This window comes from Rhagoletis pomonella, unplaced genomic scaffold, assembly GCF_013731165.1.
Source record: "Rhagoletis pomonella isolate Grant_MI unplaced genomic scaffold, Rhpom_1.0 Rhpom_scaffold_00005, whole genome shotgun sequence".
NCBI lineage: Eukaryota > Metazoa > Arthropoda > Insecta > Diptera > Tephritidae > Rhagoletis > Rhagoletis pomonella.
Genome location: NW_023458559.1, coordinates 81772542 through 81785677, shown reverse-complemented (window position 1 = coordinate 81785677; position 13136 = coordinate 81772542). Strand labels below are relative to the sequence as shown.

General features: G+C 34.2%; 2 protein-coding genes across 9 annotated transcripts in view; one reads left to right on the top strand and one right to left on the bottom strand.

Moving 5' to 3' along the window:
• Window positions 1–1568: 1568 nt before the first annotated feature.
• On the top strand, window positions 1569–3387 carry LOC118739689 (uncharacterized protein C16orf52 homolog A-like). Its single transcript, XM_036471177.1, has 2 exons — window positions 1569–2086; window positions 2161–3387. Exons 1-2 carry the CDS (start codon window positions 1984–1986, stop codon window positions 2559–2561), a joined length of 504 nt encoding a protein of 167 aa, XP_036327070.1. The 5' UTR covers window positions 1569–1983; the 3' UTR covers window positions 2562–3387.
• A 1013-nt stretch (window positions 3388–4400) lies between these two features.
• LOC118739687 (adenylate cyclase type 2) overlaps window positions 4401–13136 on the bottom strand; it is a 61685-nt gene continuing 52949 nt past the window's right edge. For 5 of the 8 annotated variants that reach the window (XM_036471164.1, XM_036471168.1, XM_036471166.1 and 2 more), the window contains 2 exons: window positions 12016–12258; window positions 4404–5775 (listed from right to left, as the gene is read on the bottom strand). In XM_036471164.1, the coding sequence (XP_036327057.1) occupies window positions 5644–5775; window positions 12016–12258 (375 nt within the window). In that variant the 3' untranslated portion in view covers window positions 4404–5643. The other 3 variants (XM_036471167.1, XM_036471169.1, XM_036471170.1) reach the window with 3 other exon arrangements.

The following is a 13136-nucleotide window of genomic DNA, read 5'->3' as shown; positions in this document are numbered from 1 at the left end:
TGTGTGTGTGTGTGTATGTGTGGCTGGGTACGCAACAGTCGCTAACGCCAATTGTGACACACATTTGCTTTGAAAATATGCAATCAGAATTACTTAATCGTATCAGAAATTAAAACAATTACTGATGGCCATCGCCGCTGTCCATAGCAATCAGGAGTATAGGGGTATACAGGTACATATTTATTATTATATCGTAAGTTACCATCAGCATATAGGTACACACATGCAATGTAAACGCAACAACAATAAAGAACGGAAACAAACAAATGAATCCATTTGCTGCTTATGTATGTACATATGTGCTTCTCTGGGATTGGTGAAGCGGTGTCAAATAGTTGTAATAAAAGAAAGAGCGAGTTATAGTTAAAAGCAGCAGCAATTACAAGGCAGTCATTGAATGCCGGTGAAAGTACTCAGCAATAAAAATAAACTTGCGTGCTATACATAGTGTCATGGACACGAATCGCAAAGAATAGAAAGGACACGTCAGCCAGTTGGCGCGCATTTTAACAGCCTTACATATCCATGAGGATATTTTCCACATATTTATTTATGTATGTACATACCTTCATACATATCGTCGTTTAAAGTACAAAGCCGCGTATCGTTATTCTGCAAAACCGCGCAACTGACATTTGCTGCCAAAAACTGGATTTGCTTTGCACAAGCTCTTGGCTCAGTCCTTTTCCATTCGTCCTGAAATATAATAGCCGGAATTGCGATTGATATTTAAAAGAAGCAACCATACTCAAATATGAGTGTTTTTACTCTCTAGAAAATAATTTATACAGCCTCACATACGCGGTTTTGCATTTTGTCGACACGCGGTTTTGTACTTTAAAGGACGATATGAATGTATAACATATGTAACTACATTGATTTATATGTCAGCTGATTAAGTTAAGTGAGATTTTGATCAGTTTTGGCTGTTTACATATTTTTCTATTTTGATGTTTTTTATTAAAGCTTGACATTCCATCACCAGCCCACATGAATCCACATTTCAAATAGGTCTCGCTAAAGACTCATAGATGACCCCGAATGTTTGCTGGGTTTATTTAAAATCCGGTTTTCTCATTGGGCGACATCTGTCGGAGCGCTAATTTTTGGTTGGCAGCACTGCTGAAGGCACAAAGAACGTAGATTATTTTTAGATAACGTAAATTCTCTGGAACAGCTGACCGCCGTCAGTGCTATTACTTGCTGTCTCCATTAGCGATTGTTCACATTTTTCTGCAAAAAGCTTTACCAGAGTTTACAAGAGAGCTATTATTAATAATTAATCTCGTCGAATATTTGTAAAGTCAATGTACCTGTAATTTTACCATATCAAAAGGTGTGTGACACAGATTTTGAGATGCCGGATGATGATGAAGATGATAATTTAGAGCCGCAGTTGTACTATGGTTTAAGTTAAAAAAAAAAATAATAAAAAACATATCTATAGATTCATTAAAAAATGTAATTTTTTTTGCAGATGAAAATGCGCTTAAATAAAGACATATAGCCTTATTCATAAAAAATAAAGTAGGTTTAAAGAGCTTTATAAAATGACGCTTTCATACATATTTCAGTTTATAAATCTTTTTTAAAGCTACTTTATTTTTTATGAATAAGGCCTATAGTCTTTCACTTCTCGCTTTTCTGGCGAATTAGAGCTACAAAATCGTCACATATATATTCGAGACAACTTACTAATTGGCTTTACAATACAGCCGATGGTATCGTTCCCACGACAGTCGGGTCTACGTAAGAGGAACGACCTAGATTTATATCTAGCCAAGAACTGTCTCTCCTGCAACACTCACCAAACACTTTTTGGCGAATTTGTATGCTGTTACAGCAACAACAATATAGTTTTAAAACATCGATAGTATTTTTTTAAAACACAAACCATCGATATATCGATAGTTTCGTCGATATTTTTCTACCACTATTTTGTTGCATTGGATCAGCGTCAACCAATATAAACAAAATATTAAAATGGATAAATTAACAACAATCAGTGCTACTTTATTCCTTGCAGCCGATGTCTTCGCTATAGTCAGTTTAGCTATGCCTGATTGGATAGTAACGGAGGAGGCTGGTAAGTTTTCTATATACATACATAAATAGCAAACATGTTTACGATTGGACGCAATGACTATCAACCATTTCCAGGAGATATACGCCTTGGCTTAATGTGGACTTGTATGACGTTGTATAATCGCTCACAAGTGTGTTATACACCTGAACTTCAGCCAGAGTGGTTATTGGCTCTCGTGTGCATATTTATTGGATGTATTTGCATTACCACTACTGTAATACTTTTGGCTTCGAGTAGTTGGGATCGCAATGTCATCCCATACGCTCGGTGGGTAGGATTTACTGCTATGGTACTATTTTGCCTAGCTGCAGTGGTTTTGCCATTAGGTTTTCATATAGAAGAGATCGGTGGTCAAGCGTACCAACTGCCTAATACATATAAAATTGGTATATCGTACATATTGTTTGTGTTGGCTCTTTGGATAACAGTTGTCTCGGAGTTGTTCGCCGGAAAAGTGTGTTTGCCACATTTTTAATTCGTATTCATAAGAAAATAATGTAATAAAAATTAGATATTTTATTTCTTCGTATGGTTACTACTGGAACTCCATGGTACAATAATTACAGGTATTGTCTTCCCAGAGAGTTTCGCTTCACATCGAAATTCTTGCTACCTTATTTTCATTTTGACTCAGCTCAATGTTGATTCTTTTACTTTTATTTGGCATCGCTTTTTGTTTTCGCTCAATTTAATTTTTATAATTTTTCAAAACAAAAGGAAAAACGTTTGAAATGAAGTAAGCCTTACAAATTTTGAATATATTTACCAAGCAAATGTTTTTTACCGGCTTTTGCAAATTAAATAAGTTTTCTGCAAGATATATGGTATATGGGGTATGGAAATATCCCTTTTCCCTAGCAGTAAACGTTCTAGTATGGGCAACAATGATATTTTTTAAATAAGGCAGATCGGAATATGCGCTCTCTGGGAAGACAATACCTGTAATAATTGTACCATGCTGGAACTCGTAAAATTATCAAACAAATTAATCAGCTGCTCATGAAACTTGCAATTGTTGCGTTCCAGATGCTTCACGATATTCACGAAATTCACGATTTGCAGGAACAGCTGTTTTCTCCATTAGTAAACCTTATGGGAGGTGGTCACCAGGAACGACTTCCTGTAAAAACCTGCAAATCGTGAAGCATCTGGAACGCAAATTTGTTACGAGTTTGGCTAAGGTACTTTCTTCGTACATTCTTGTATTTGTTTATATCTTTGTAATACCGTATGTTTTAGTAAGGTAAATTTAGTTAGCTCATAAATTTATAATTATAATAAAGTGTCACCAAATTAAGTTATTGGGATCGATAATTTTATTTACTTTAATATTCACTAGAAGCCAGCAAAAAGCTCAAGAAGTTTTCCTCTTCAAAGCAGGATGGGGAAATTGGAGTTGTCATTTACGCCTATCACAGTCAGGGGTTTGTGCCAAGTGAAGTGACCAGTCAGCAGTCACGTCTTTTCATTGACTCCTGTCGAGTTTCCCGTGGACCCCCATATTTTTTCACGCCAACGTAGATCACTGTAGTATATGGAAAATTTAATTTTTATATTTTTATTTAGAATACGTCTTGTCCGGCTATTTGGTATACAGGTACGGAGAGCTACGAATTTAAAACCCTATCCAATGAAAAAAAAACATGCCTCGGCTGATACCTCTTTCTTTTGATGATGATCAAGGCAAACGTAGAAAATACTATAATGTGAGGGTATGCACTTGGAATATCCGGACCCTTAATCGGGATGGTGCCTCTGCCCGGTTGGTTGATGTCCTCGGGGAAAGTAAAGACTGAAATCACCGCCATCCATGAAATGCGATAGACGGGCAAGGCAAGGTAAGCGTGGCCGATTTGTCTCATTGTCCGATTTGGCTCATATTCGAGATATAAATATATTGGTGAAGGTAGGAGCCACCGGCGTAGCCAGAATAAAATTTAGGGGGGATGGGGCTCGACCCTATTAAGCTGGTATTTCAGGGTACTATTTTATATATATATAAGGAAAATTTGAAAGTTAGGGGGGGCGGGCTCGAGCACCTCCCTGCCCCTACCTGGCTACGCCCATGGTAGGAGCAATATCTACTATTGCAAAAACACAGCTGCAAGGTGGCGCTGGAGTCGAGTTATCGTCAAGTGAAGTCAATCAGAGACACCAAGGATCAAAGTTAAATTACCACCGTTAAATAAATCACCAAAACGATTGCGGTCCTTGCTTTAACGTAACTAAACAATAAAGACAATTCTTGATAAATGCCTACAAATACAATTGTAACACTTCTAAGGTATCTCGTCTGAAATAAATCGATGTATATTGGATTAATAATACTCCCCCATTTTGAAATTGCCTCAAATTGTACTATACAGATTCAAGGACGATTCACAGAGGGGTAGTACGCGCCTCTAACCACCCAACCACAGCGGAGGTAATAAAAATAATAAGTTAAAGTCTGTTTAATTGCTTATGTATTTATATGTAGGTTGACAAAATTCTGGCCTGTATGGGGATGAAAGACAATCAACTTACGATTTTTAATGTATAGAGGCAAAAGTTTAGTCTCGAAAACCGCAGTATATCCAGTATTTCAGTTCTGAACAATAAATAAATGTTAAAAGCATTTTTTTTTTTAAGATTGACGGAGTTAATTGAACTTATATACATACTTTTGATATCGAATGGGCATATATTTAGGTAGGTAATTTATGCCTTTCTAAATAAAAATAAAAAAACCCAACTCTGTTGAGTTTTCGTGGCGAGAATGAAACACTAATTTTTAGGTTTGCACGTATTTTAATAAAAATATAAATACATTTTAAGGTAGAATTACACTACAAAATATCAATAGTTGTGAATCTTGTTTCAGATTAAGACTTAATTGTTAATGGTGTTATATAAAGGACTTTTGAACTACATATGCTGTGGAAAAATTTTAGATAAAATAAACTGAAATAAAAATTGTATGAATTGTATGTAGGTGGGTAAAATTCGATTACACAATTTGCATCTGCAATACAAATGAATTGAACAACTGAAGTTTTTGCTAGTCCTTACAATTATGACTATTTGTATATAAATAAGAAATAAAAATGATATTTTTTAACTTAGTAAATAACTTAAAACTGGGTATTTTTAAATCAAGAACACACCTTGTTGTTATTGTAAAATGTATTCATAAATTAACCAAAATCGAAACCTGAAGATTACAATGTTCAGCATGGCGCCGCGGCGCGCCGGGAAGTTAGCATAGCACTGAAATAACGACTGTTTTGTAAAACAATAAATCTAAAAATTATAAATTTTAATTGCTTCAAATCCGTTCAAATTATTTAAGTTTGTCTAAACCTGCAAGCAATGTATTCGAATATGAAATTTAATTTTCCAGTTTTTTTTTTTTCGTTTCACCCCAGTACTTTCTTTCATTTCACAATTATATAAATACGTTAATCTTTTTATTAAATTACATTTATATTTAATTATTATCATGCTACACACATCCATTACTGCTTCGCTGTTTTTCCGTATTGGCTAATAACATCTCCTCTTTATCGTCTAAATTTTTACAATTTTCCGTCGAATTGAGTCTTTACGAAATAAGTGACTAGATTTCCTTTTCCTTTGACATAAGTTAGGCCACGACACTCGCACTCGTAGCCAGCAGCCATCAGTATTTTTGCTGTATTCTCTGTCGTCTATTCGGAATTGAAAATGAAATTATATCAATTAGAACGTATCACGAAAAAAAGGAAGGTAATTTTTCTTTGGCACCCTGTAAAAACACAACTAAATCGGTTTTTTCTATAGCATATTTATTTGATGCCCAATTTATATAAATGATGATACATCGTTGTAAAGGTACAAAGGTCGCTTGGGACAAATTGAACTTTTTTTTTGACATACAGACCGTATGTATCTGATTATATTCTCTTAATTTTAAATATCTACCATTTATTTATGTATACACATAAATATGTATGATATATGAAATATGTATTCATTATATTATGGGCCGTTGCTAAATCCATCGTAGTCTGATTTCTCATAACGCGGGTTCTATTCGACCAGAAAATTAAGCTTAATAGCTTAAATTTCCTGTCAGATCAAACACGCCTATTATGTGTTTTAAATTTTACGTTTGTACCAATTCGGATTCGGGCTTTCTTTGCCGAAGATTTGGCGAAAATTGGACTACTTTGGATTTAGCAATATTCCCCATTAATTGGGCAGGTTCATGGCACGTAAAATCAATTAGCCAACGAATGCTACGCGAGCCGCTTAAAAGAAAAAATAAAGCATTTAATATATTCATCCTTAAATGATATTTACTCCAACAACTATGTGAAATTTCCTTTTGGGTTGTTGGTGTTTCCAACAGGGTAGGCATATGATGTTTTATGGCAAGATTTTCCGCCACTCCCTGTCAAATACGGTTTTGATTTTTGAACGGAAATGACACTGCAAATGGCGCAACACCGAAACCCGTTTGTATGCAAATCAAATTTGACCATTGATGACGGAAAATCTTTCCCCAAAACATCATATAAAAGAAATATGTATTATTTGTAATGCTATTCCATATCTGTACATTAGTGATAAGTTTCTTAAATTTGTTTCAAAAGTGATTAATTTTAGTTTTGTCGGCCGCTGTGGTGTAGTGGTAAGCAGTGCGCGTTTTCCCTCACCAGTACCTGGGTTCAAGCCCTGGTCAAAGCAACATCGCAAAAAATTTAGAAAAAGGTTTTTCTTAACAGCGGTCGTCCCTCGGCAGGCAATGGCAAACCTCGGAGTGTATTTTTGCCATGAAAAACAGCTTCTCATAAAAATACAATCGCCGTTCGGAGTCGGCGTAAAACTGTAGGCCCTTCCGCTTTGTGTGACAACATCAAGGCGCACGCCACAAGTTGGAGGAGAAACTCGGCCAAACACTAACATATGTGTAAGCGCCAATCTATTATTATTATTATTATTATTATTATTATAATTTATAAACAACACACTTTCACATAAGCAAAGAATGTATAGTTGCGTTCAAAATTATGCTACTGCAGTTTGGGGTGCGCTCAGAAATGCATCTAAACTATAACCGATGGAAATGCCTTATTTACGGAACTAAGTTCCAATTAGGTATTTAACCGTGGTTGCGCATATTAGACATTTCCATCAATTACACTATGCGACAGTCAAAATCGGGATGGGATGAAACCAACGGGAAATGTTATATCGGTCAAAAACAAGTTATACGTGTCCCGGCGTTTCGCTGGGTCACGTCTAGGAATCGAGATATATATATAACTATCATATAGGGGAAATTGTCACCTTTGGTGGTCTTTTTTTGGCATAACTCGAGAACCACTAATCCGATTTTGCTCAAATAAATTTAAAAAAATTAAAAATTCCTTTAATCTGTTCATATAACGTTTTTCTATATAATCAACAGTTTTGCCGGTAAAAATAAATGTATGAAGAAAAAAAATATTTTTTGCCTAAAATATTAAATTTTATTATAACTTTCCCCGGTAGTTTGAACCTTTCCCGATCACTGACCCCTACCATTTGTCTCACAGTGTTATAGTTTAGATATAAATGCATCTAATGCTTTGGTTTGATACATTTCTGAGCACCCTCTGCTCATTAACAAAACAAAAAAAAAACGAAACAGACTCGTCTTGTACTGAGCAGAATATTTTTTCCTTTTCGCATGTGTTATCGGGTTTGTGATTTCGGTTGAGCAAAGCCAATGAATCTGTCTTACAATAACAACTTAACGAGATACATTAGGTCGAGCACACACAAATCAACTGTATGCAACTGAGCAAAACACAAGAAATGAATGCGAAAAGTGTCTTTTTTGTTCTTGTGGTAAGCGGTAGGCATGTGTATGTATATACGCGCGCACGGTGGCGAATGTATAAATAGGGAGGAGAAACTGTATCTATTTTTTGGCCATTTTTCTTTGTTTAAAGAATGTGAAAAAAATTCAACGATAAGTCCTAGACACTTAAAACTTGGACTTTATTGTACTAAAACTGAATGTGTTATAATACTACATACCCAAAATTTTTAATTTTGGATGCAAATTATCGGAATATTTCCAAATTTTGCAACAAGTTTGGAATTTTGATTTGATTTTCTTTTATAGTGTGGACTACATTTGTATGAAAATTTCGTAATAAATTATATGGCATCGAAAAATATTAATTTTCAAGAATTCTATACCATTTCTACAAAAAGTGGTTTTTCCCCATATAAAATACATGGAATACTTTGAGCGACCTCTAAACATTGTTTGATTTCAAAATAAAAAATGGGGGGTAAATTTTTTTCGATATAGAACAATCGTTGGGGGTGAGAGCATAAAAATTCCGACTTTACTTTTTCCACATGCGTTTTTGGACCACCCTAATGTACAACATATATTGAATTTGTCTAATTAGTTTGCTTCTGTTTATCAGAAGACAAATATGTACATAAATATTTTGCTTTACCACAATACCAAACCTTGAAACAAATGCCAAATAAAAGCGAAAACAGCGGTCTTTGCTTAAGCATAGTGTTTTTTCCCATAGTGTTCGTTAATAATTGTTTTTTTTCTGACACTGCAAGTGTCAACTGTTGTTTGTGAGCTCTGCTTTGTTTATGTATTGTTAATCATTTTCATATGGGTCTCGATCTTTATCAGATACCTCAATACATAAATAAAAGTTTCAAAGCTTGCATAAAGTTCATAAAAACTAATTAAACTTAATAAAATGTCCACCAAAATTTCGATTTTTTTAATTCGATTAATAAAGATTACCGTTGATTTTTTAGAGTTTTCTTATAACGCATGAAAAAAACTTTATTTTATATGGAAAAATATGCAACACCCTCCACAAATAAAACTCTAGAACATCAACGGTAATTTTTAACGACTTGAAACTTGCACTAAATCTTGCACTTGAATCCAAATTTTGATGAACAGATGCAGCTGCCAACAGCATCATTTTGAATTTTAACTAAGTAATCTAAGTTAGGTTAAGTTCCTATTCTACTCTTTAATTTGAAGTGGTATTAAATCAGGCTAGAATAAATCAAAAAGCGATTTATTTCTTATAGGCTGCATTTCTTTATTCATTCTGAAAGTTTGGAATAAACTTTTTTGTTTATTTATTCTTTAGAACGTTCCTGATGATATGTTGACGCATATTTCAAACGCATTCTGTTTATTCCGGCTGTGAAATGGGATTATCCAGAATGTATAAACGCAGCCATAATCTCTTTAAGCTTTATTTTTATATCACAGCGTTTCCCCAATTTTTATACTTTGCAAGTAACAAGTTTCCTTAAGGTTTTCAAATTAAACATTCACAGCAGCAGAGTTGCTCAAGGCATATCAAACAGCTAGTATCATTAGAGCAAAAACAACATTTGCGTGTATTTTGTTGTTGCTTCTGGTATCGAAAGTGTCAAAAACTGTTCTGAATTGTTTCTTCTAAATCAAATAACAATAAGAAATTGAAATTGGAAAAAATAAACTTTATTGCAGCTTTCTTAGTAATTGTGTTTGTTTCTCGAAGCATTGATCCATCCTTTTCAAGGCCCAGTAATCAGCGGTTGTGCTGCTATTCAATCCCTTGTTTTGTATGGAAAAGAGGTTTCGAATGCAAGCAGATTTTAACAATTTAGAGTTTTTGTGAGAAAATATTAAAAATATTTGACATTTGCGAGACCAAATAATTCGAAAAAGATTAAATCAGCTGCTGTATATTGATACTACCTGTTCAATGTGCCCTGGTGCTGCCTTTAAAGTTACTTTACAAGAAATAAAAAAGGAACAGTCCAGCGCCTTCATCTTGGTCTGCAGGCTGTATCGGAGATACACCCGCTAAATTTAAACGTAGAATACGTGGTATGGTTAAGAGCATATCCAAGTCAAAAACGAAAGCACAAACTAAGAAAAAAATATCGATAACAAAAGCGATAATAAAATCGATAACAAAATCGATAAAAATATCGATAACAAAATCGTTAACTAAATCGATTACAAAATCGATAAAAAATCGATTACAAGATCTATCGAAAAATCGATTACAAAATCGATAACAAAATCGATTCCAAAGTCAATAACAAAATTGATAACAAAATCTATCAAAAAATCCATTACAAAAACGGTAATAAATTCGATAAAAAAATCGATAACAAAAGCGATGGCAATATCGATAGCAAAATCGGTAAAAAAACCGATAAAAATACCGACAACAAAAGCGATAACAATATCTATAGAAAAATCGATAAAAATATTGATGACAAAAGCGACAAAAATATCGATAACAAAAGCGATAACAATATCGATAGCAAAATTGTTAAAACAATCAAGAAAAATATCGATAACAAAACCGATAAATAATCAATAATAAAATCAATAACAGAATCGATTACAAAATCGATAACAAAATCGATAAAAATATCGATCATTATATCGATAAGTTCCGAAAATATCGATAGCAAAATCAATAACAACATCGATACAAATTTCGATAACAAAATCGGTGAAAATATCGGTAACAAAACCGATAAAAATATCGATGGCAAAATCGATTAAAATATCGGCAACAAAATCGATAAAAATATCGATAACAAAACCAAACAGATCCACATTAACTGAAACTTTCATATGTACGTATATATGCATTTACATATGTACATACGCTGCGATCAACAGCCGCATTACATACGCATACATACTTTTTGTCTCCTTCCCACACTTCCAACATATGCACGTGTTTGCAAAATGATGACGAGGTGATTTTGTATGGATTTATGCCCATATATTTGAATAAAATAAACATATATAGAAGATATCAACCAATACTTCCCATATACCAAACGAAAGGAAAACTCTTGAATTTTTGATTAAAGAAAACAAAAACAAAATCATTCGAGCGGTTTTCGAGCATTTTGGTAATGAAAAAAATTTGCAAATTTTTTCAACAATTTTTTGCCTTAAAATGCTCAATATTTGTTAAATTTATATAAAATTTGTACCCGATAATATTTCTACTGCTCCAAAGAACCTATATCCCGAAAATGAAAGTTATATATGCCAACAATAAGTTGCTAGAGCACTTTAAAGGCTCAAAATTGACCCCAAAATAAGGCAATGTTTACCGTTGTTTTTACGACAGAAACCGAATTGGTTATTTACAAAAATGAATCTGTCGACAGGTTTGGAATTTTATCTTTGAAACGCCACACTTTTCTTTGAAATCGCGTTATTAGTTCTCGTGCAATAAGCGTTTTTGTGAAGCTCTAAAAATTACAACTACAACATTTGAACATAGCCCCCATACCTTAAGGTAAGACGTATTCTACGTCAAAAAGTCTTTAATTTATCCAACTACTCTCGTAATGAAAGAAAATCATTTGTGTGAATACCCAGAAGATAATTTAGGTAGGCCTTCTTAGGTAAAGCCATTCTAAGAAGCAACTTTAAAAGAACTCCTCCAAAAGGCCTTCTCAAGTATGTCCTATAAAAGCCCTTTTGGAAGGCCTTCCATAGGTAGCGAAAGAAGAAGCTCTTACATTTAAAATAAAAGGAGAAAGGAATGTAGAGTGGAAGGTCTCTTGACTCTCAGGAAAACCTTTCGGAAGGTCTTTTAACTCCTGAGATTATCTACTGGGTAGCAATGAAAATGGGGTACATTTGTTTAGGACTTTAGGGGAATTGCAGAGATGGGCATTCGCGGTAAGTACTCTCGTTGGTAATTTGTATTGGCATGAGATATTGCGTTTTGATATTTCCCTTTATACTTGCTCCAGATTGAGCCCTTCAGCTAGCAATCGAATTGAGCTTTATTGTTCTTTAAATGTTGGAGCCACTTTACCCATCATTGTATAATGCGAATATGTTGAAGTTAATTTTTATTAGTTGCTTATGTTTTCTTTTTTTTTACCTGTAGTCGTCCCATCACCCCGCAGGAATCCATACGCGATGCAACATTTACTGTATTGCTCCATATGTCGTATTGAGGTTTTTGTGCACCAATAACTCCTGCAATGACCGGGCCATGGTTGAGTCCGATACGCAACCGGAACCGTTGAAATGATTCACGATTAATTGAGTCTAATATTGACATCAGAGCGATGGCAAATTCTACCAATATGGTGACATTATGCTCCTCAGTGCGCTTCTCATCCTTCGTTAACGGAAGTATACGCCAAGAGTTGATAGTGTTGGCGGCAAAGCGATTGGTGTCATTCCATTTGATAGCGGAAACGTAATTGAGCGCAAAGGAAATTACATTAAAGCAGCCGTTAGTCAGGTTGAATGTGCCAATCAAATCCATTTAAATCGAAAAAGACGGAATAAGTGAATAACAGCTATGGTTAGCATACATACTGAAATGCCGTTAGAGTAATATGCATGTATGCATGTAAAAAGGTGCGCATAGATATACACATATCGCACATTTGCTGCAAGAGTGTCATAATCATAAAATAATAAAAAATTAGCTAAGTATGCAGAAATTATTGCTGCCTGTTTTCAATGTTGTTTGAAAATTACCAGTAGTAGTCTAAGATCCGAATAAGGCACGACCTTCACCTATCTGTTTAATGGATGCAATCTATTTTGAATGAAGTTTAAAATGTTAGGAAATATTTCGCGAAATATTTGTTTAATGATCAAATTATATACCACTTGAAAGTATAAAGCTTTTCGAATGTGAAATCGTTGGGTTGTCTATTTTTTCCTGGCCTACCTATCGAGTTGGCAGGTATGAACTGGCAACATTCTATAGGCTTTATGCTTTCAATTAATATATATTAATATATTTTTTGAATATTTAATTAAATATATCCTGGCCAGCTTTTTTCAGCCAACCCACTCGCGAAATATTTCCGTTAAATTTCATACAAAATAGATTTCTTCCATTAAACATATACATATGAAGGTGAAGGTGGGGCCTTATTCGGATCTTATACTATAGCTCACTAGAACAAAATATGTATTCATTTATGCTATGGAAACATATCGTCGCCTCAGAAAACGGATGACGAATGTGCAAAATCACGA

What these genes read in the sequence shown, in the direction of transcription:
- LOC118739689 (XM_036471177.1), top strand. Translation starts at nt 1,984, where the DNA reads ATGGATAAATTAACAACAATCAGTGCTACTTTATTCCTTGCAGCCGAT. An exon ending in GATAGTAACGGAGGAGGCTG is followed by an intron (nt 2,087 to 2,160) that starts GTAAGTTTTCTA and finishes AACCATTTCCAG; the next exon opens with GAGATATACGCCTTGGCTTA.